This window comes from Pseudorasbora parva, chromosome 2, assembly GCF_024679245.1.
Source record: "Pseudorasbora parva isolate DD20220531a chromosome 2, ASM2467924v1, whole genome shotgun sequence".
Lineage (NCBI taxonomy): Eukaryota > Metazoa > Chordata > Actinopteri > Cypriniformes > Gobionidae > Pseudorasbora > Pseudorasbora parva.
Window position 1 is genome coordinate 46,731,842 of NC_090173.1, and position 25,218 is coordinate 46,757,059.

Sequence of the window (25,218 nt, forward strand, 5' to 3'; positions counted from 1 at the left end):
TGGCAGCCAGGTTAAACTCAGTGACACGTCTTTATACAGCCCCTCCCTCAACCCTCGCATGCATTATCAAAATACCCCATAATCTGTCATATGTGCAAAACAAATAGATCTGTGACTTGGGTCTGTTTGTTCAATTTGTTTTCCATCCATGTCGCATTAAGCTTCTTCCTTTTCTGTCCAACACTTTTTGTTTATCTTTTGTTTCTATTTCTCATTAAAAGCCACAGAGGTTGTTGCAGTGATGCAATAGGAGAACTGTTTTTGGTTTCCCAAAGAACCTTTCAGTGTACAGTTCTTAAAAGAAGCATGTTTTTCTAAGTGTAAAGAACATTTTCCACTATCAAGAGCCGTTTGTGGAATGGAAAGATCCCATGGGTGTTAAAGGTTCTTTACAGACCCTATAAAGTGTGGGGTTCTGCCGTTATGTATCAATAGTGACTTGCATTGCATTCTAGGTGTACATTTTATTTCATTGGAATCATATCCTTGACCCAGGGTTATCATTAAATATAACTAAAATCATATATTTTTTTCCATACATTTTTTTTGTTAATTTTAGTTTAATGTTCAGTGATTTCGTTATATGCTTTGCTTTCGTCATTTTAGAGGGGTACTTCAGCACTGGAAAGATGAATCTGTATTTAAACTGGATCATTGTTGTAGTAGAAATGTGAAATTATTTTTGAATTTGGTGCCTTCTAGACTGAGAAAAGACAGAAAATTTATTTTTGTCTCATGAGGATGAAAGACAACAATTCGCAGAATGCTTCGCTGCCCTACGAGGCCACTCCCAAAGCCACCGCTACTGAATCACTGGATCACTTTCCCATCGTTCCCGCGTTCATTTTCACAAAATCAGTTCAGTTAGAAAACACTATTAAAAACTGAACGTGTCTGTTCAATATAATGTGATTTAGCCGCTGAGGGAGTGTCACACTCACAGCACAAACGCTGCAGATTACAGATTACACCGTGATGAATGAGCTGAATGAGCTCTCATGATGAGGTAAACACGACCGTGCTTGTGGCAATGCATTCACAACACGTGTTCAGTCTGGCCCGTTTCAGTTCATGCCTTTGGAAGCATAACTTTCTGAGGAATTATTTTGAGAAGTTGAAACACTGACTTTGCCCTGCCGGCAACACTGTTTCCATGAATGCCTGAGGCTGCGAGCTGAGCTGTGAGTGTGATCTCCCATCCCCCTCTGTTGGCTGTAGTCTTTAGCCTCTGGCCAAAAATTGCTCCGATGACGCAAATTGACGATATTTCGATATTGCACAATCATTTAAATATACTCAGGGTTTCTACTGATACAAAGCCATATGCTGATCGCTGAAGTAAACCTTTAATAGTTTTTTTTGTTTCTTTTTTTTACAAGTGACTGAAGTGATTTAAGGCCTAAGAAATAGCTTTAAAGTGAATCCGATATACTGTCAACGAACATCCAGACATTGTCCACATTGCTGAGAGCAATGGAAATGTAATGTATATGCAGGTTTCATCTCAATAACAAAATAAACAAAATAAAATTACAGCGGCGAGAAAGCAACATTTAAAGGGTTACTTCAGTGATTTAGCATTAAGCTTTGTATTTAAAGTGGGTCATTAATGTTGTTGAAATGTGAATTTATTTTTGAATTTGGTGCCTTCTAGACTGAGAAAAGACAGAAGACACTCCTAAAGCCACTGCTACTATTATATCACACCGAGGCACCGGAACTGCCCCCAGCGTCCTTGATTTTCATAGTAAGTAATACAATAATTTTGTTCAGTTAGAAAATAAACACCACTGAATGTGTCTTTTCAATAACGTGTGAGTGAGCCGAACGAAAATCATGGGACAAACGCAGCAGGACTCAGAAAGCAGTTCACTGACATTCTTTCCAGATAATGAGGTCATTAAAATTACACTGTTATGATAGTTTGATTATAAAGTACATAAATGGAGACTGACAATAAATATGTCTATGTGAGACTATAGTTTAAGTGAATGCCTTTTCTTTCATGACACTTTCAATAGCTCTTTCAGAATTATCCTGAACGCTGTGAAACAGACGTGAACCCATAAATGGCTCCTTAAACGCGTAATTATACTGGCCTTCCATACACATAGGAAGTCAGGGAAGGTCTTGTTTTTGATGTTATGTTTCCAACTACAAAAAAAGTGATACATAAAAATTCGCAAAAGCGCATTAAATATTCCCATTTGTTTAATTTATCTTTGTTTTAGCTTTAGTTTTCATTTTTATTAATTTCCAGTTAATATTTTAAATTTAGTTAAAGTTTAACTAATATTTATATTTTATTTTACTTCAGTTTTTGTTTTCAATTAATAATAATAAAAATAATAGTTCTCATTTTAGTAAACAATAATAATCTCTACCTGAAAAAAAATAAACAAGAACTGACAGAATAAAATATATAAAAATATATAAATAATTTTTATAATGTAAAATGTATAAACCTATTTTATTTCAACATCTCTATTTTCTATTTTTAAAAAGCTATATAGACATTAAATAACTAAGAAATAGCACACAAAAAAACACTCCTATAATTAAAAAATGTAAATGGAAAAAAAAAAAAGAAACTATAATAGTAGGCCTATATCAATGATACTAAAATGTAATTCTCGAATGTTTGAGCACCAGGGGTTTGGTTGCTAGGGTGTTCTACAGTAGGTGGTTACTATGGCAATGCTGCCTGGTTGCTAGGTGTATACTATATATGGCCTATACTATTCTGGTGTCTAAATATGGCTTGAATCTCTTACTTCAATTTAAATCTATGAGAATTTTCGCCTCTTTAAAGTCTGAGCACTTAGTATAGCACTTTTAAAATTCAACACATTTGAATTTTTTTTTGCCAGGGACTGTAGATACAATACTAAACAGTAAACATCATCATGTAAAACACTACTGTAAAGCTCAGCTTGAGGAGCTCGCTTTAGTTTCACTTGCACAAAAAGAAACGTGACTTTGTGTACTTGCTATAGCTGATAGCATCTGTAATTTATGACTTTAAACTCGTAAGTCCTCTGCTTTTATCTACGTGCCCAGAATCTACCACAAAGGGGCTTCCTGAACATTCATTTTCCTGTTACGCACCACTAACCCACAACCTCCAGTGCCAGAGGAAACAAGGGAAGTACATGCACCGTTGACCTGAGTGTCACCTGAGCGTCAAACTATTTTTTGAACGCATGTACTATGTAAAAGACCATTTTTTCCTTTTACATTTGGTTTTGAGCGGATTAGAGGACCAACATCTGTTTAATGCACATGAAAATCATTCTTTACTAAACAGACAAAGCCTTGGCATGATGAAAACCACCTGTGGGCCTAATCGGGTGTCACATTTCCCATCTTAACAATGTGCCCTGGGTTGAAATAACGGTACAGTCCTGTCATAGTGATAATGGACAGTGAGCTGCGGGCAGACTGGATCGGCTCGCAATACTTGCGCTTATCTGTGCGTAAGAGAAGCTCAGCGCTGTGCTGATAACGCAGGTTGAGCATAAAAAACATGAGTGTCAGGCTGTGATAAAAAGAACCGGTTACTTGCTGCAGAACAACAACAGTACAGTTTGCACTCTTAAAAACACATGTAACTGACCACGTGTTGATTGTCATGCCTCTAATGCTAAGAGTTTTTAAACACCAAGATTAAAAAGTCATTGTTTCCTACTCAGTCCTTTAGGTTGAGTATGTAATGTTGTTTCTTGAGAAAACATGGAGCACTTCAAACGGTCATGACAGCATGTCCTCACTCAAGCTCCTCCCAGTAAACAACACACTTTTTGATGCCCCGCCCCCAAATAGTAAAAGCGTAAACACTCTGTCTGAACACACTATCAGCTCATCAGATGTGATGCACGTAACCGTCAATGGTGTCCACAAAACAGTTTGGTCGAATAGCCCACCTGGAATGGAGGATACACCTTTCGGAACCGTCACACTGAGCAGTGATTAGTTTGTAATGTAAATGGATGAGAAAAATGAGGAGCGACAGATTGAAAGTTGTTCTCATGCTTTGTCTTGTTTTCGTCATCGCAGGAGGAAAGAGTTTTGAAAGTAAAGGTAAGAGATGTGCCTTTTATTGTTTGACTAATGTTTTTCCAGTTTGATGTTACATGCATATTTCATGAGCTTTTATGTTAAAGCTGAATTTTCAGCATCATGACTCTAGTCTTGTGTCACATGATCCTTCATAATTCGAGGAAGAAATATTTCTGATTATTAATGCTGAAAACAGTTGTGCTGTTTCATATTTTTGTGGAAACCCTGATACTTTATCATTCAAAAGATTCAAAATATCAGGGGGTGGGAAAAGTTTAAATTAAAACTTTAATTAAAAAAGGTTTTGGCAGTAAAGACATGTATAATGTTACAAAATATTTGTTTTTTAAACGCTGTTCCTTTGAATTTTGCATTTTTATATTCATCAAAGAATCATGAAAAAATATATAAAGAGTAAGAAGCAAAAATTCAACATTGATAATAAGAATTTATTAATAATTGACTATTTTTTTTAATTTTGAAAACGGTGAAATATGCATGCATTTTATATAATCTATAGTTTTTTGAACTTCTTAAATAAAATAAAAAAGCTGTAATACAGAAACTTTTGTAAAAATATATTTTTTTAAAAATGTCTTTGAATAATGTTGACAATGCTTTCATATTTATATAATGTGTGTTTTTTTCAGTGGCCCAGTTACTCCGAGACGAAACAGAGGATCTTAAATGTTTTGTGGAGGGAAAAAAGGATCTCACTTGCTTCTGGGAAGTGGAGCGAGCAGGGAATCATTTAAATGATCAATATACCTTCATGTATTCATATGAGTAAGTAACAGTTCAAGACCAAAGCTATAAATCATTTTTGTGTGTTGTTCCAGAAATTTTAACACAATATAACACACACTGGTCCCATTTTAAAATATTGGTCTTGAAGACTTTTAATATTATTCGGTTCAGTTAAACGTCCCATTAAAATACCAATCAATGTTATTTTCTTCTTTTCATATGTCTTCAGGAACGAGAACAAGATGGCTTGTGTGGTTTCATCTCTGTCTTTGGCTGGTAACAAAACCGTCTTCCTTTGCAAACTCCCTCAAACCCTGTTCTTCACGGCTCTTGACGTGCAGGTTTTCCGTGATGGCCGGATTCTCTATAATCGCAGCTTCAATGTTGAGAACGTCTGTAAGTCTTAAAAGTAATACATGTAGAAAATACTAAGCAGAATGCAGGTGTAGCCCTTATGAGTTTAAAGAAGGCATGAAACAGGAGTTGCAATAGCCTTCTCTCCACTATTGTGTCATATATCCGAGTGAAACTGCTTTTCAGACAAGACAAAATGTAGGGCGGGACTTGATTTTGTCCATGTGGAATTGATTGGATGGTTGTGGTTTGTCATTGGTGGATGTCACGTGAGTGACAGCTTGTCCTTGTCACCTGTCCGTATCAAAAATAACAAAAAAGATGAATTCAATTTTGATTTCATGCTAACTTTAAGACATTTTCCCTCTCACAGTATTTCTAGATCCTCCCAGAAACCTGACGGTCATGAGCTCGGGAAAGGAAGGGCAGTTGAACGTGAGCTGGCTGCCTCCTCCGCTCAAATACATGGATGACAGTATGATATACGAGGTCAGATACGCAGTGGAGGGAAGCCACATGGGCAAGGTGTGTGTTCCTTATCGAGGCCGTTAGTGTAGTTTGAATAAGCCGAAGTATTGTGTATCTTGTTCAAATTGAGCAGTGAGTTGTCTTTTGAAGGTGGAGGAGGTAAAGGCCAGCACCGTGCTGGTTTTGCGTGGCTTACAGGCCGGCACCAGATACAAGGTGTGGGTCCGTGTCAAACCCGATGGCGTCTCCTACAAGGGCTACTGGAGTGTTTGGACCAATCCTGTGTTTGCAGTCACGCCACCAAGTGGTATGTGGATTTGAAAGCGTTTTAAAAGTACATCAACAAATTAAACACATTAAAGTCCATTTCCATCACAGAAAAAATATGCTTGCTTTTGTAAGTCATAATTATGACAAAGTCAAAACCATGACAAAAAATCTGAAATTCTGATTTAGTCATAAATGACAGATCAAAATTATGAAAACAATTTAAATTATGAAAGAGAAATATTATGGGACTAGGGTTTGGTATGTCATAATTTTGACCTTTTATGTTATTATTATGTCATAAAAAATATGACATTGGATGTCGTAATTTTGACTTTGTCAAAAATGACTTATGTAATAATTTTGACTTTTTATGTATTAATTATGAATTTTATTTACCAAAGCAGGACTTTCTAAAGGATTTCAGAATTGTTCTAATGTGGCAGAACTAGGCATGCTAAGTCATAAATATGAGAGTCAAAATTATGACCTAAAAAGTCAAAATTCTGAGTAAAGTCAATCGACATAAAGTTAAAAATTTAATCTCGTAATTTCACATTTTTAATCTCAGAATGATGATTTACTGTCATAATTTTTATGTTATAAAAAATGTATTATCTGTCATTAAAATTAATTATCTCATAATAAAAGTAGAAATTATGTCTGTGCCAAGTTATAGTTTTGACATCATTTTAAGAAAGTTGAAATCATGATAAAAATGCGAATTTCTGATTTTGTTATAAATGACATGAATCAAAATAATGACAAAAAGTTTAAATTATGAAATAGAAAGTCATAATTTTCTGTTTATCTTAATTTATCTGAATTCATCTCAATTTCATACTTAGGATTTAGTATGTCATACATAAAATGACTTGGTATTTCTTAATTTTACTTTTTATGTATTAATTATGACTTGTATTTACCAAAGCAGGACTTTCTAAAGGATTTTGATCTAAATTGACATACAAAGTTATGAATATGACACTGTGCCAAGCAATATTTTTTGTCATAACTATGACAAAAACTTTCAATATTCCATCTTGTCATAATTATAACTTTTTATGTGATAATTATGATGTAGTATGTCATAATTATTATTAAAAAATATATATAGTTAAGATTTACAAAATACTTTTTTTTTTTTTTTTACTGTGGCAGAAACAGGCTTTCATAAAAACATTAAGTAGATTCAAATTTATCTATACAGCGCTTTTCACAGTATACACTTTTTCAAAGCACTTTACAGAAATGTATGATGTTTATATTTATAATCTTCAGGCCTTATATTCACATTTAGCAGATTAGAGATGGGTAATATAATACAATTTACATTTTGAAACAATATAAGCAGTCAATCACTTGAGATTTGCTATATAATATAAACAGTATTGCCCTACCATAGACATCAGTGTTTATATCTGAACTATAAACATTTGTCCCAGTACTTCCAGTGAGATTTTTGTCAAAGTTTAAATAGATGCAGGCAAATCGTTGTCATTTAGGAATCCTTTTTATTTCTCTTTTTGTAACAGACATGGATCCGCTGATCGTGTTACTGGTGCTTTTCATCGGATTGATCCTCTGCCTGCTGTCTCTGACTGTGATCCTAACACACCACAAGTCAGTTTTCACAAATGCATGCATAATGAGAACATACAATACCATATTGTTTTTATATGATAATGATAATCACTTCAGACGAACCGTAATTATGAACTAGTGAATCATGAATCGCTTCTGTGCACATTACAGGTTTCTTCTGAAGAAACTGTGGCCTGACATCCCCACGCCAGAGCACAAGTTTCCTGGTCTCTTCACAGTCTACAAAGGGGATTTCAAGGTAATTCATTCATGTTTCCAATTGAATGTCACTACACCATTTACATGGTACCATGTGTAACTTAACATGATTTCAAATAATTGACAATACATTTTCCAAAGGGAGTTTGATAAAGGAGTAAATGAAAAGTTATATAGCTTATATACAGCTATTTATTTAAAAAAGAAAGTGATAGTTTTATTCTATTCAGCCTTAAATTGATCAAAAGTTTAAACGATGCAACAAATCAATGTTTATTATTAAATAAATAAATACATTTTTAGTCAAGTCAGTAGCTGCGTTTACATGGACTCTAATAATCCAATCGTAACCAGACTAGTTGCACAATCGCAATAAAACAGTCAAATGTAGGTCTGATTAAAATGTCATTCGGATTGTAAGGGGTGGTTTATTCCTTTTGTAATCCAGTTGAGAGTACATGTATGTAAACACTTGATTGAATTGAAAATAAATTGAAACTGGAGAGTATTGCGCACGTGCAGGGACGTAGAAATAATATTTTGACATCTGGAACAGTTGAATATTGTCATAAATGAGTGTCCTGTCCTTCTAAAATTCTCTTTCCACTTGTCGTCTGTGAAGTGGAGCAGGACAACGTCAAGCCAGTCCTTGTTTCATACTCTCATCCACAGTTGACTGGTTTTGGGCGCGGGAAAGGGCGTTTTTACTGTTTGATTAATATAACCAGCAGCCACATCACCCTGTAGCCCAAGACTGGTTTCCCACTGAAGCTAAGCAGGGCTGAGCCTGGTCAGTACCTGGAAAAACCAGGTAGCTGCTGGTAGAGGTGTTAATGAGGCCAGCAGGGGGCGCTCACCCTTTGGTCTGTGTGGATCCTAACACCCCAGTATAGTGATGGGGACAATATACTGTCAGAGAGCACCGTCCTTTGGAGATGTTAAACCAAGGTCCTGACTCTCTGTGGTCATTAAAAATCCCAGGATGTCCTTCAGAAAAAGAGTAAGGGTGTAACCCCTGTTCGGAAACACTACGTTCAGATTCATCAATCAGAATTAATTCATTAAAGGGTGTGTTCCGTGTTTTTTTTTTCTAGGCTTGGTTGTGTTTATTGGATGCAGTATAACATGTCTTAATACTTCTTTTTTTGTAAAAATGCCATATTTTTCATAGAGCTTTATTCCACACTGCTGTCTCCACTGTCCTTTGAACGGCTCGTTTGCTTCCTGCTTCTATGAAGCCCGTCCCTCCGAAAAACACAATGGTCTTAGATTGGTTAGATGACCAAATGTAGTTTCCTGTATTTTTATTGGCTTAAGTGCCAAGCACAGGTTGTCCAGAAACGCCACGCCCTTTACCATTATGGGCAGAAGTCACATCTGCGGTGACTAGTAAGGGTTTATGATGTCACCAACCCGGGAAGAAGCTTGTTGTAGTCCAAACCGGCCGTTTTTGTAGAAAAAAAACCTGCAATAACTTTAAAAGACAATATCTCCGTTTGTATTGAACTTTCAGCGCTGTAACTTTGCAGATACTGTTTATGCTCAAGTAGCAACATTACACACAAAAGTGAAATCGCATGCAACCACCCCTTTAAGGGCCAGTCATAGGGACATTCCAAACAAAAGTTCACGCTAATGGACGCTGCTTTATCATGGGAACATTCCAGATGAAGATATTTAATCAATTCCATTCTTAGATTGCCCACTTCGCAAAGTGTGTTCCAAATGGCTACTTTATGACACGCAAGTGCCTGCTCCCTTCAAACTCCTCACTGTATGGGCTCTGCCCTTTGGAGCGAGTAGGGCTCCAAAGGGCATCACTTTCGATTGAAATTTGCCCAGTGTTTGCAGTGGTCCTCCTGTCAGCAGCTGTATATAGGTAGAAAAAAAATTGGAACTGCAAAATCACTAGGGAAAAAAAAAACATCTACTAGATATTTAGTAACTAACTGTTCTGTTTCCTCTGCCCTCAGGAGTGGATGAGCCAAAATAACGGCAGCATGTGGGGAAGATCAGTTCATGTGTACACGGAGGAGCTGCCCTCACCTGTGGAGGTTTTGTCTGAGGTTTCTCTGACCAGCTACAGCACGTCCCCGAGAGAGGAGAGTAAACCTGTGGAGGAGGTAGAGGAGAGCGAGCGTACGGATTCGGGAATATTGGGAGGATGGCGAGAACCTCCTCACGGTCATTGGCTCATGGAACAACTGAGGGCACTTCAAGAAAACCCGGAATCTCTCTCCCAGTCAACGTTACTGCAGTCGCACGACACCTACGTCGCTCTTAATCAAAACTCCCAGCGCATGCAAGGAGAAGCCGAGCGGCAGGTGGACAACGATGTCTTCGAGGAGACGTTACCGCTCCAGACGCTCTTTACCACCGCGGGAACCTCGTCTTTGAGCGCCTCGCACTCCGACCTTGGCTCGCTCCCACAGAGCTCGGGTTCGGGCAGACTGTCCTCGCAATCCAGCTTTGAGTATCCCAACCATACGTGGCCCCCCAAAGGGCCGGGATACGCCTACATGGCGGTCGCAGACTCAGGGGTTTCCATGGACTACAGCCCGATGAGCTCAAGCAGGATCGCGGAGCTTGGGAATCGCGGGATCTACACCAATGAATACAAAAACGAGATTTTTGGCCAAAGGTGGCCGCTCACCAGTCGACAAGTGGAATCTGGATACTGATACTACAAATTCATTTCAGGGTCTTACTGATTTATGTTTGACGCATGATGTTTTTTGAATATATGAAAACACTAGGATCTTTCAGGAGAAAAGAACATATTCCATCAGATAAAATAAGCTAACATTATAGCAATACTATGGCAGCTGTTAATAAAACATTTAATACAGTGTATCATGTACCACTAATATACCAGTGGAGAGTTTCCATTTCTAATACATTCATTTCTGAATTCATTAATTAGTGGCACTTTCCACAAATAGGCTTCACTTCCATCCATGTCCCTGAAAAAAAAAGAAAAAATACAAAAATTTCTGCATTTTTGTAAGGAGAAATATTAAATAAGTTTCGTAATTATTTATTATATAATGTAAAATAGTCACTTTTAAGAGTGTCCAAAATCTGTACTCTGAATTATTATTTCATACTTTTATATACAAAGGTTATATTGATCAATTGACTAAATAATTTTTGCATGTATACATCAGCTTTAAACTATTCAAACGTCACCTAATGTTTGTAACAGGATTGGAGAAATTACAAACGTTAAATTAAAAAAAAAGGAAAACATAATATTTTTCCCTCCTGAGCTTGATTATCATCATTTCTTAAATTAAACATCCCTTTTGAAACACTGATAAAAAAAAAAAAAAAACCTACCTTATTTTTTAGCCTCTTTGTGGAAAGTGCCTGATTTGCAGTTCACACGTCATTCCGTTTTGGGTTTAAAAATGTCTTGTAAATTGTACATATATATTTTTTTAATGTAAATAAAACTTTTTTTACTCTGTTTTTGTGTTTAAAGTTACAGCAATATGTATCTTTTGGATGTGGAGGAAGTCAGTCAACAAATCAATGAACAAACATTAGTTATTGAGTCATATGAAGGATAGTTCATCTGTCAGTCCATCCATCCATTCATTTATCCATTTCGTGCTTTATGTCCTGTTTGCATTTGGACAGTTCTTCTGGTGAATTCTGGGAATTCTTGTATGGTTGACCATTTCTCATCGTTGACATTTGCGACCCATTTTACTTTTATATTGTGTCATTTGTGAGTGGAACAGTATAGCATAACTGCAGCAGGCAGACTTGATTAGATCGTGAACAGTGGGCGTTACCAGAGTTTGTAGTTGATTAAGGAGGACTACACCCTTCCTGAAACACACACCAGCACTCAAGTAGCTTTGGTGACATTAACTGAAAAACAAGCACTTTGTTCTTTCAATAAAATATTACAAATATTTTTCAGTTCTGTTGAATAATGTGCACTAATGAATCATTCACAAGACCAGGAAGGTGATTTAGGAAAGTTAGTTTTGATTTAGACTTGACCCTAAGGTTTGAATTATACAGTCCAATCAAATACTGTACAGAAACCTTCTATTTTATAATAGAAGTTTAATTTCTCAGCAATTATCTTTGTGTTCTATATGCTGTAATATAATCCATAAAGTTAAACCAAATGTTGAATATGTGAACAACTCTGAGTTAGCCAAGATGAATTGTTAATCCCATCTGCAAACTACACTTTAAAAAGGTTCCAAAAATGGATTTCTTGCAGCGATGCAATAGATTTTTAATTCCCCAAAGAACCTTTCAATAAGGAAAAAACCCTACATTTTTCACTATAAAGAAACTTTTGTGGAATGGAAAGGTTCCATTGGTGTTAAAGGTTAAAAAAAAAAGACGTTGATAAAAAGCATAATTTCTGACACATTCTTTTTACGTGTAGTCCTGTCTATCCAATGGTACAATCGCTGAGTGTTGTTTTATTTCAATAACATTTAAGATTGAAAGCAGATGAATCAATTTCTTAATAACTATTTGTCTTTCACTTTTTCTATCAGCAATAAAGCTATTTTTTTCTATTAAAAGGATTTTCTTTATTTTGGGATCATACATTTCAGTAATGACTTTTTCATTTAAAGTTATTCTCTGTCTAAATGAATGCATTCATGCATTTTCATTATATTTGAAGTTAATGAATTGTGTGTAACACATTGTTTTGATATTTTAAAGTGATTTTACGTTCATCCATCCAACACTCTTAAAAAGAAAGGTTCTTAAATGGTTGGCGTTCCATGAAGAACCTTTAATAGCCAAAGAACCTTTCCATTACACAAAAGGCTCTTCGTAGTGCAAAAGGGTTCTTTAAACTATAAAATGTTTAGAACAAAATGGTTCTTTAAAGAACCTTTCACAAAAAACTATTTTTAAGGGTGAAGGATGCTAAGTAAGGTAGTGATTGTTGCTCATGTCACCGCTGACGTTGTGATTTTTGGATCACCTGCCACTTAAGGTGTGGTTATTATGAGTACATCAGATGACCACCTTCCCCCTCTCCAAAACACACTCCAAAATGGAGGCTGTTCAGTCATTTAATCATCAACCTGTGATTGTTATGTTACCTGAGAGCTTAGGGCTCTGGGTGCTCTTTTGGAAATTGCTGCAATGGACTAATCTGTTTGGGGTAAGTTCTGACTACCAAATGAATGGGAGTCTTACAGTCATGTTTAGATTCAAGCACAGATGAACATGGCTGCCTGTCTTGCCTATCTGTGCCTACCTTCCCATTGTCCCAGGCTTGCATGGCAAGCTGCCTCAGTTCTCCAGCAGACATATTTTCAACATCTACCAGGAGTATGAGGAGTTTCCTCACATTGGAGTAAAAGCTACAAACAGACTCTTAAACATAGCATAACCTTTGTCTTGGGGTTATTTTTGACAGCAAAACACATTTTCCTTAAGCGCTCATAATAATCTTTGGTAGACTCAAGGCGGCCTTGCCTAATTCAGAAAGCTGAGAGATGAGAGGCAGATGGGTTCTGATATAGAGTATACTCTACCAGAAGAGCTTTACACAATCTGTAATAATTGTTAGCAATAGCTGGGCTTTGTCTAACCATAAAGCCATGGAAAATCTGCGATGTAGTCTTTCTCAGAAGAAAGACTTTGTCAGCCATGCTGGCCTCAGGAAAGTACATCAAGGCTGCATTTACATCCTTTACATTTATTTACATTTATGTATTTGGCAGAAGCTTTTATCCAAAGCGACTTACATTGTATTCAAGGTACACATTTTGCATTATTGTCAATTCTTGCTTTCCCTGGGAATTAAACCCATGACCTTGGCGTTGGTAGCGCCATGCTCTACTGTTTGAGAAAGCCTTTAAATACAACTCTATGTAGTTTTTAGTTGTCTCAGGGTTAAAAGCCTCTATGTCACATGCTAATTCTCTAAGAATATACAGTCTGTTGCTATAACACGCTTGGAAGCTTAGGTAAGCAGCGGACTTTAGGAGAGGCACTCACAGTTAGGCTGCTTGAGGCTGTGACATCACTGTCCTGATGATGCCTTCTCTGTTCAAAGCTATACAACAGGGGAGCCATACCAGCTGAACCAAAGGAGCGAGGTGCATCCTTTGCTGCTGGGGGAGAGTCATGTACTGCTCAGAGAGACACAGGTAGAGGATCCAAACACAGCTTTATTGAAAGGGTAATCCACAATCGTAGTCAAGAGTTCAGGAAAGGTCAAAACACAGACAGGCAGTCCAAACAAACAAACACAACAAAGCAGGGAACACAGGCAAAAAAGTAATCCAAAAACCGACAGACAAGAAACCAGGAAAAACACTCAGAATTGCAGTTGTTCCACTAAACAAGTATTAACATGGTTTATATAGGATGGCTTATGAGGTTACATGGCTGATGAATCTGGCAAAGGATTATGGGAAATGTAGTCTGAGATGTTCTGGCAATAGTCCAGGGTGGAGTGCCCTCTGGTGGTGATTATGGGTACTATCATCATGGTGATCATAACAGGGAGACACTTGACGTTATCCAGCTGACTTATTGTCTTTATGCTCGATTTGTTTGAGCATATTCAATTTCAGCAATGCTGAACTTAACTTAGCTTCAGTCCTTGTCTCACTAGAGCTCAGAGAATTGAACTTCTCTGTCTGTCTGCAGAGTGGCCATGTCAGTGTTGACTCATTTAAGCTCTGCATCCTGACTTTTAGCAATGGACTATATCGACAAATCTACATATTTTAGCTCTTGATCTCAAATGATCCCTATGCAGATCAGCCAGCTAATTTTTGAGTTCCTGGAAAAAATCTTTATTATTTTCTTGGGCAAGGGATATTTTGTCTGTGGCTTAGTTTGGTTGTACATGCCAGTTTAGTGCTAGGATGAAAAGGCGCTTTAGTGAAGCACCCTTTAAAGGGATAGTTCACCCAAAAATGAAAAATCTGTCATAATTTACTCACCCTCAAGTTGTGCCAAAGCTGTATGAGTTTCCTTTTTCTGCTGAACACAAAAGAAGATATTTGGAAGAATGTTTGTAACAAAGCATGACAGAGCAACCATTCACTGCGATAGTAGGGAAAAATACTATGGTAGTCAATGGTCGCTCTCTCTGCTTGATTTTTATCTTCTCCTTTTTTATCTTTCAGTGTATTGACTTGTGTTGAAAAAAACAGAAGGCTAATTTCATTCTAAGTTAGCCCACCGAGGGACACCAATTACGTGGTGATTTTAAGCAGTCTGATGGTGATGATTTCTTCCAATGGTTGTGCTGGGTGATAATGGTTGTGACTGGAATCCGTTTCAACAGCCTTGAACACGAAGATCTGTGGGATGCTGATCTCCTGGAGCACCAAAGGGTCCTAAAATCTGGAACACGCAGATGAAGGAACCTTGAAATGAAGGTTTGCTCTCCTAAGCTTAACCTTGTTGCAAATGTCTCTGTGTGTCTTCTGCCTCTTTGGGCCAGACACTCAGGACTTGGACAATCCGCTTTTGTCTCTCTGGCAAGGAGACTTGGAACTTGCTGAAGTCGTCTCACTGGACTAAAACTCGTAGTGTGAAAATAGTGTTTGTCTCTTTCCTTACAGACTGGAGGCTGATTGTATCTGTTGCTGCCTCACAAGCTAGACTCAGATCCTTGGTTCTTTTGTTGTCTCTCTGGATAAAGCAGAGGCTCAGAATGTTACGGTGTATCCATTATATCTCTCTAAAGGGGAGACTCAGAACAAGGGGTGTGTTGAAAGGGTACATTTATCCCCTTCCGATGAGAAGGAGATTTTAGTTTGGCACTTCTCCATTCCAGTGCTGTGATTGGCTGCTGGCAGGGGGTAATCTAGCACACGGAAAGCGTTCCACCAATAGGGGCGGCCATTGCTAACCAAGCCATCACCTGCTGTTAGCATCCCATTGACTCCCATTCATTTTTGAGTCACTTTGACAGTGAATAACTTTACATCTGATGCGTTTAAAGACTCCATTTGTCCATTTTTTATTTCCAAAGAAACACGACAATGCATAAAAGGCTCCGTTACCTTGCCCCGCAGAAGCTGTTTTTGTAAAAATAGGCTAACGATTGCGTCATAACCAACGCGACTCTGTCGCACAGTTGAGAAATTACCGTATAGACCTGGGAGACGCTCGCAGGCAATCTTTTACTGTCTATGAGACAGTCGGGGGGACGTGGAGACATAAAGTCTGATAAAGTCAAGGGGGAAGAATGGGGAGAAGCCCATAGTGAGCCAAAAGCAACGGGAGAAAATATTTAAACGTGACTCAGCTTTCACTTTCCACAGCTACTAGAAGACTTACAGCTGTCAGACAGGAGGCTCACGTCACATCTACGTCGTCAAGCTCAGTCTGAGCCTGCGCAGTTCGCTCAGCCATCAGGAAGTGAGTGCTCCTATACTGACATCACATTCCGCCGTTGACGTCAATGGGATAGCTTTGTCCATTTCTTTTACTGTCTATGCATCAGAGGGGGCACACAGTGTGGCCCACCCTTCTTTCCCCTGTGGAACTCATTTGCATACTGTACAAAGTTAGAAGTCTTTAAAATTTACCAATGCATGTCTCACTTTCCAAACATCACCAGAATATTATTAGCAATGTTCTAAACAAATAGACACCAAACATGATTGAATCGTCAGGACTCAGGCTGTTAATGAATTCATTTGTTCATTAACAGCGGATTCGGTGTAAGATCTTGCATAACAAATAGATGTCACTGAGAATACTTATTTCTCTGAATAAGTATGACATTGATGTGTGTAGTTTACATCAGTCTTAAGGTTTCCAAACATATTTACGTATGGATTGGGATGGATCATTACGGTCTTTTTGTTTCACCCACTACTGCTGAGGTCCTGAGGAATTATTATGGCAGTCACAGACCAGGACATTAGGGATCAGTTTCTATAAGGATGAAAGGCAGAAACTGCATGTGGACTAATGAGAAGTCCTGTCCTTCCTGGGCTTGAAACCAGAGGTCTTCTTCTTGGCCTCTAAGAGGTGTCTGACTGTTGTCCTGGTATCTTTATGTGTGTTGGATAGTTTGGCGTTGGACAGTTTGTTTGTGTTAGTCCAACAAGATCCAATCCAAATGTAGCAATTAGCAAACCTTTGTCCACAGTTATGGGCAGAGAGGCCCGGCTATAAACTGTGCCCTGGAATGTGCTGTCCACAACATTGGTGACCATTGGCTTCCGTTAGCCTAGGCTTCCGTTGTATGGAGAGACATTTCTCAATTAATTTTATGTTACACATGACAGAAAGATTTGAAATTACATGGGGGTGAGTAAATTAGTATGTGAATTATCCATTTAATTTATTTTAATTTCAAATTCGCCAGGACTTTTTAAGTTTTTATCTTACTTGTACTGGATAGTGACTGCTCCAAACAAATGGAGATGGATTATTATGTGTACCAGCGCTGACCTAGGTTGCAGAAAAGGTTTTTGTTAAATGCAACTTAATCACTGCCTTCACTCCCCATGTGCATCAATGAGCCTTGGCCGTCCATGACCCTGTCGCCAGTTCAACACTGTTCCTTCCTTGGAGCACTTTTGATAGATACTGACCACAGCCCACACCCAACAAGAGCTGCAGTTTTGGAGATGCTCTGACACAGTCATCTAGCCATCATAATTTGGCTCTTGTCAAACTCGCCCAAATCCTTACACTTGCCCATTTTTCCTGCTTCTAACCAGAGGTGGACAGATTAACAAAATATTCTACTCAAGTAAAAGTACTGTTACTTCAATGAAATTTTACTTAAGTACAAGTAAAATTACTGGTCTAAAAATTTACTCAAGTAAAAGTAAAAAGTAGCTCACTTAAAATGTACTCAGAGTAAAAGTTACTTAGTTACTTTTTTAACAGTGGGGGTGGGGGACTCTCCCCTGTAGGGTTGTGATAGAATGAGATTTTCACGATATGACAACTATCTCAGAAAACACCAATTAAACATTTACTGTACCTATTATTAAATGATGGTTATTATCACTTGTTAAAATGATGTTAAATGAATGAAGAAGATTGGTCTTTTTTTATTTGGTTGAACAAATGCTTTATTATAACAAACTTAAAACCATTTGTTTATTTTGTTTATCAAAATTTCAATAAAACATGTCTAATAAACTAAATTCAATAAATTATTATGAATTAGATTAACAACTTATTTTTATCATTAATTCGTAAAAATGTTTAAGAATAATAGAGTCTATATGTAGTAGACGGAGCAGCTCATTCACAGAGAGAGAACAAGCAGATCATATATTCATATAGCATTCAATGTGTAACGAGTAGAAATATAGTGTGGCCCCTTTAAGAGCTGCGCGCGCTCCCTGAAAACGAGTTCTGCATCTTGTGTATGTGCACACTGAGTTTTGAGCTCCCATGTGTGGGGATTATTCTGTTTTTCTGTTGCTAAGAGTCAGTTATTTTGTTTTATTGAGTAATGCTGTGGACGGAAATGGAGTTTGTGATGAGAGTTCAGCGGGAAATAAAGCGCCATCTGTTTGACGTCAATCGCCTCCGTGTTTGCATCCACTCCAGATATATATAGTGAGCTATCCGCATTTTTCACCCGGACACAAGCGTTACAAATGTTGTGCTTTAATGTTCACAGACCATGTCGCGATTTGATTTATTTCTAAGGCCTACAGCTCTACATTCGAGTTTTTCGTTCATCCACCAGTTTGCGTGTATTACACCAAATCTACGTTATAATGTAAAGTTAATGTTCATGACTGGATTCCGGGATTCCCTCTGCGTCACAGAAATCAATCGGCCGTAAGTTATAAACATACCTTTATTTGCACAGAGGGATGTGTGCCCGAACATGTTCTATGTGTTTCTTCATTTGCATCCACATTTTGTGCAAATTTGATATCCTCCAGGACAACAACACATTATTTTTTTTTATATCCAAAGTATTTCCATACTAGCCAGGAGTTCACGACGGCGTTTTGCTTTCACCTGGGTCTGCGTCACTGACGTTTGGTTCGTCTCCATCTGATAATTGCGCGCATGTTCTCTCCCGCGTCCCGCGCGCTCTATTCAATATTAGTCATTTCCGGATCGCGGTCTTTTTCCTCCTCTCTTTGCATTAATGATTTATTTTTACTCAGTAACGGATGTGGTTTAAAATGTAGCGAAGTACAATACTTTAATCAAAATGTACTTAAGTAAAAGTAAAATTACAGATTTTTAAAACTACTTAAAAAAGTAGAAGTACACAGAAAAACTACTCAATTACAGTAACGCGAGTAAATGTAATTCGTTACTTTCCACCTCTGCTTCTAACACATCAACTTTAAGGTTATTTGCAATATTTTATAAATGAGGCCATTGCTGTATGTATTGGTGCAGATACACATGTAACCCTCCTACACAATTCCCTTTAGTTTTTTTTTTTTTTAAATTAGTTATCATGTGCATGGGGAAAGAATTTGTGAGAGGTTACTAGAATTTTATACCAGGATGTATTGACAGCAACTTAACTTTTGGCATGCAACTCTCGCTTAAGTGTAGAGAGGCCTGGTTAGCTTAAATATACTGGGTTTGTTTTTTTGTTTTTTGTTTTTACTGTGAGCATACAACTCTCATGCACATATACTTAGCCACTATAACACTTACTTGCAAAAATGAAACTAAACAAAAAATTATATAAATCACACCAATCACATTTCAAAATCAAACACACAAATATCAGACCACAATTGTTGAATGTTAATCTCAAGATGCATTTATATAGATTTTTTTCTTTAGAACTAGGTGTGTTCACCTTTTAAAACGTCATCATATTTCAAATGAAATGCAATGAACAATACCCCGGGGTTTTTCTTTTCACTTGTCTCAGTTTTGTGGTACCACAACGTTGGCACGCTTGTTGGAGCTCAGTTGAAACATTTCCAAATAATATTGTCTGTATTCACGATTCCTTGGTACCAGAAAGATTATAGTGACCGTCCATCCAACTGATCCGTCCAATGGTGAGATACGCAATGATGAAACTCGTCCTGAAACTCCGTCCGTCCATGTGCAAACGCAAGACCTCCGGCCTGCAGCGCGAATCCTGAGCACATCTATTGCAGCAACGTGGGTGGCAACATCTGACGCACACTAGCCAAAAGTCCACAAAACTGAATGATCTTAACTATATCTTGTCCAAAATTGTCAATTTCATTTTAGTTCACAATGTCCACACTCACTCAGAAACTCGGTGGCAAAGTGGATTTCCGACTATATAGTAGCAATTTGCACATGGCAATGGCGTTAGTTTCACTTCAGACGAATCTCCGGGATTCATTTAACCAGCTCCAAACAACACTCACTCTCCCGTTTTAACAGATTACTCACTGACAAAACCAAGAAAAATCCGCCCCTGGCTCTTAACTTCGATTACCGTTAATATATCAATCCTACAGAACTTAGAACTAACTTTTGCTCGTACCATCCTCCATTGTGTTTTTTTCCGTTCCCCTTTTCCAGTCTCACGCTCTCTTTTTTTCCCTCATAGACCCACCCCCTCGGCGACCTGATAGGTTGCCCAACTGCTCTCTGGATGGCACTGATTGGATGACAAGCAAACTGACACCAGGCCACTCAATACAAAACAAAATGACAGAGGGTTCAAAGGTTACTCACAAGAGGATATTTCAACACTTCCACTTCATAATGGCATTAACACATTAAAACAAAAGTGTATTTGAAGAGTTTGGTTGCAAAACGCAATAAACGCCATTTTTTGACATTTAGATTTATTATTGGAAATCATTGTTTGGATGTACCTTAATCTGTGTGAATTGCTGCCTTTAATAAGATTTAAAAATGTACATTTTAAGCCTCCTACAAAATGTATTTTTTCACAAAACGCGATATCCAGCAGCCCAGTTTCTTTACAAAGTGCGATAAAGAACGTTCAGGATGCTGCGCGAGCTCAGGATGTCACGCGAGGAGAGAGTCACCGCCGGTGAAGTGCTCCGAGTTTGCTCAGTGATTTAACGATAATAGCAAAACAAAAAACATATTTTTAAAAAGAGGATTCATTAGGCTAACTAAAAAAGGTTTACCATTTAATTGTTTATACTGTAGGCGAGCTGGCAGTCACGTATTGGCTACGTCACTGATCAACAGCTATCTGTCAGTCAGAGAATCAAAGCTTCAGAGTCAAGCTTAACGTTATGGATTTCGATGACGGATTGGAGCCGGTAAGGAAGGTATCTTAAGAAAATCATCAAAGGGAGAAGACCAAACGGGCAAGGCATTCAGGGGAGGGAAAACATCCAAAGATTTATTTTGGTCATTGTGGCGAGTAACGTTGGTCTGTGTCATGCGTGCACACACACAACACACAACACACAACACACACTTTTCTTAATGGTATTACAGTATAATAATATAGCCTATGGTGGATATATAGCGTTTTGGGGAAAGAAAAAAAAAAAAATCAATTTATGTTCTGGCCGAAACTTACTCGGAATCTTATTATTATTAATAAATCTTTGTATATACTTTTCCATATATTTATGATGTATTTTTTTTTAACCAATTTAAGATGTTTGACAATGTTAAAATACATATGTTGCAGTTTGGCATGGTTTTTGACTTATTTATGAACTACTTGATGGATTGTTGCTAGGCAACGTGGGGGAGAGGACGCTGGCGTCGTCTGTTCGCCGCTTCTCCACCCACAAATCATGTTAATGTACTATTAGATTTAGATTTTATTTTATTTTCTTATGTTTGTGACTAGTCTAACAGTCAGAGCTACAATTGGGGCTGTTGCTGATTGCTGGCAGCCACTGAGAGGTCGTTGTTCGTCGTTTCGCCGTTTTCCACCGCTTCTCTAATGTTTACGTTTGAATTGCTGCGGTTGGTTCTGGTTTGGAGGACATTTGATGTTTCTCGCCGCGACTGCTCACTGGTGGTCTCCCTTGGGCTTAAGCTGCATGGTGGCTGAAGTTTGCACCGGGCTAGCGTCATCTTGGCCATCGTAATCGGCGTCCAGCATGATGTTGGGATGTTCCACTTCTCGGCTGCGCCGCTGTTCCGTCATGCATTGCGGCCGTGGAGCGGCTTGGACTTCTGCGCCGACCCCGGTGTGTCCACAGAAGTGCCCGGAAAAATGTTCTGCCTCCTGCATGGTGCTGCAGCGATCCCCATCGTTTGAATCGTCATGAAGACCCATCATCTGGTCTTCAGCTGTCCTGCCTCGGCAATATCATCAGGACACACTGCCGCTGGGAGAAATTTAAAACATGGAGTGGACCACAGTGTGCTGCGGAGCTAACAGAGACTTCCACCATCAGCTGTTTTCTGTTCACCATCAGCTCTGTTTCTGTTCACCATCAGCCCTGTTTTTGTTCACCATCAGCCCTGTTTCTGTTCTGTTTTCTGTGTTGGTTGATTGTTTGTAGTATTCTATATTTTTACTTGTTATTCATTTTTTTTGTTATTCCACCCCCCCCCCCCCCCCCCATTTGTTGCACTTTGAGATTCTTCGGAATGAAAAGTGCATTATAAATAAAATCTATTATTATTATTATTATTATTACTTAATATAAAAAAATATCCTGGATTTGAAGAATATTGTGTCCTTGGCCTGCACTGAGCTCAAGTAATAGTTTAATGTACAAAAATTGTGAATGAACTTGACTGTTGATGTCTTAAATAATAATTTCAAATAACCAACATTTCTCAAAATGGATATCTCGTTTTGCAACGAACCTCTTCATTTGTACATCAGGGACAACTGAACTGGCCCATACTTCAGAATATCTTGTATTTCCGTTAACAGAACACAAAATAAACAATATATAAAATTAGCAGGGGCTACATTCTCCCCCAAACAAAAATGGTCATGCCCCCATGACATGTCTAACACCGTAAATCACATTCAAGAAAATAAAAAAAAAATTCTTAAAATATTGTTAGGAAGATTATTAAAATTCCCTTTAACCTATCCACTTGTAAAAAATATCTTTTATATCTCTTAATAGGAGGTAGGGCTAAAGAATCGTTCTTGTCATTAATCTCAACTACGGTAGCACTATGTGTACCAACAGCTACTGACGTTGGGGTCCCTAGAAAGTCATAAGTCAGTCTGGTTGGAGCTTTCTTTAGGGTGCGTTCACACTTGTCATGTTTGGTTCGATTAAAACGAACCCTGGTGCGGTTGCTCGGTTAGTGCGGTTCATTTGAACATATGTGAACGCTGCCACCCGAACTCTGGTGCGCACCAAACAAGCGGACCGAGACCGCTAAAAAGATGGGTCTCGGTCCGCTTCCAAACGAACTCTGGTGCGGTTCGATTGATATATGAACGCAACACCATGCGCAACACGGACCAAAGACATGTAAACGGACCAAAAACCGGACGTATAATGTCACAAGATGCCACGCATAATGCAGCTGATTTGACGACGCGGAAAGATCGGTGTACGTTATCCAAAATGAGTAACTTTAACGTTAGAGGGCAAACGTAGAGCAACGAGGAAGAGCCTCATCAATATTTGGTCTGACGAGCATGTTTCGAAAATGCTAGAAAAAAAACACAAAAAGCATACCTGGCTCTTCTCATCAAAGTTCCTGTGTTGCCCATTATTAGCAGGTACAGACGACAGAACGGCCGTCTCTGCACAACGGAGGATATCCTGCTGCTGTTTTGAATGTTTTGAACATTTTATGAGCTCTTCATGAGTTCTCAGCGGGTAAAAATAATGCCACATGTACACGCATAAAATGATCGCGTTTAATCCAGCACATAGCGTTGTTTTGAACATTTCATGAGCTCTTCATGAGTTCTCTGGTAAAAAATAACGCCATATGTGTTACACGCATAAAATGATCGCGTTTAATCCAGCACACAGCGTTGTTTTGAATGTTGTGAACATTTCATGAGCTCTTCATGAGTTCTCTGGTAAAAAATAATGCCATATGTACACGCATAAAATGCCCGCGCGTGTAATCCGCACACAGCATTGTTTTGAATGTTCGGTAAGCGAGCTTCTACGTCATATAAACCGACCAATCAGGTTGTGAGCGTCTCCCTGTGCCTTTGGTTCGGTAACTTTAGGTTCGCTGTTAAAAATGCCCGTGTGAACGCTAAGCGGACCAGGACTATTATGTTTGTTTTTGTTTTTTGGTCCGGACCAAACTAACCAAACGAACCGAACTACAAGTGTGAACGCACCCTTAGTCTTTGAGGTAGAGTTGTCTTGTCAGGAACTTCAGTTATATCGTTTAGTCTTTCAGCTACTTCGTCTGATGTCCGTATTTCTATGTCCCTTTCTATTTTTAAAATTTCTGCAGTCACATTTTGTACCAAATGGTCATCCTCCTCCACTACGGCAAGTTCTTCAGATGTCTCATCCATTTCTGAGTTACTTGTCAAAACAGCCAGATCCAAATCCAGATTAAAAGGCTCAAAGTAATCAATGTTTTGAGGTTGTGGTACATAATAGTCATGCCATACACTCATCTCATCATCTTCAGAGTCAGATGCTACCTCCATCTTATCATCCAGTTCAGACGGTGGGAAGCAAGGGGTATCAGTTCTCTTTTCTCTTTGCTTTGAGCCGCCTGCTGGCTCTCCTTTGTTTCGGGGGCTCCTTGTTCATCTCAGCCCGTAGCTGCACTTCCAGTCCAATCGGCAGAATGTGATTGCGTTGCAGTATCTTCTCAGAGCCATGTCCACTCTCTGGCTTCAGTTTGAACATGGGCAAACCAGGCAGTTGACTCTCCACAATATACGGAGTATCTTTCCACCGATCAGCAAGCTTGTGCTTCCCTTGTAAACCAAGGTTTCGGATCAAGACCCTTTCCCCGGAATCTAATGGACAGAACGAACTCTCTGATCATAGTCTTGCTTTTTCCCTTCATTTTTTTTTTATCTGCCATCCTCCCAGCCAACTGATATGCGGCTTGAAGCTCACATTTCATGTTTTTGACATATCTCAAGTAGGATTGTGTGGAGGTGCCATCACTTGAGACCCCGAATGTCACGTCTACCGGCAGCCTGGCTTCTCGCCCGAACATTAGAAAATAGGGAGAATAGCCTGATGACTCATTCACAGTGCAATTGTATGCATGCACAAGATGGCTGAGGTGTTTACCCCATCTACTTTTGTATTGTGGTTCCAAAGTTCCAAGCATGTCAAGAAGAGTTCAGTTAAACCGCTCAGGCTATGGATCACCCTGAGGGTGGTAGGGAGTAGTTCTGGATTTCTTTATGCCAAGCATGCTCAACAGTTCATGAATAAGGCGACTCTCGAAATCCCTGCCCGGATCTGAGTGCACCCTTCTTGGCAAACCATAGTGGACAAAGTACTGTTCCCACAGAAACTTAGCGACAGTCGATGCCTTTTGATCTTTAGTGGCAAAAGCTTGAGCATATCTCGTGTAATGATCTTGTAAGGCCGCCCAAATCGTCCCAATGGAGGCTAACGATCGGCGGGTGAAGGTCGCTGCTCATTCGGTCTTTTCAGCGGGGCAAAAGGGATTTTATTCCAATTCCTCGTTATCTGACTC

General features: G+C 38.6%; 1 protein-coding gene across 1 annotated transcript; it reads left to right on the forward strand.

Annotated features, from left to right (window-relative positions):
* Nucleotides 1-3,420: 3,420 nt before the first annotated feature.
* epor (erythropoietin receptor) lies at nt 3,421-11,167 on the forward strand. The gene is made up of 8 exons (XM_067422308.1): nt 3,421-4,080; nt 4,710-4,845; nt 5,036-5,202; nt 5,534-5,685; nt 5,779-5,935; nt 7,431-7,518; nt 7,651-7,738; nt 9,672-11,167. Exons 1-8 carry the CDS (start codon nt 3,990-3,992, stop codon nt 10,377-10,379), a joined length of 1,587 nt encoding a protein of 528 aa, XP_067278409.1. The 5' UTR covers nt 3,421-3,989; the 3' UTR covers nt 10,380-11,167.
* Nucleotides 11,168-25,218: the final 14,051 nt, after the last annotated feature.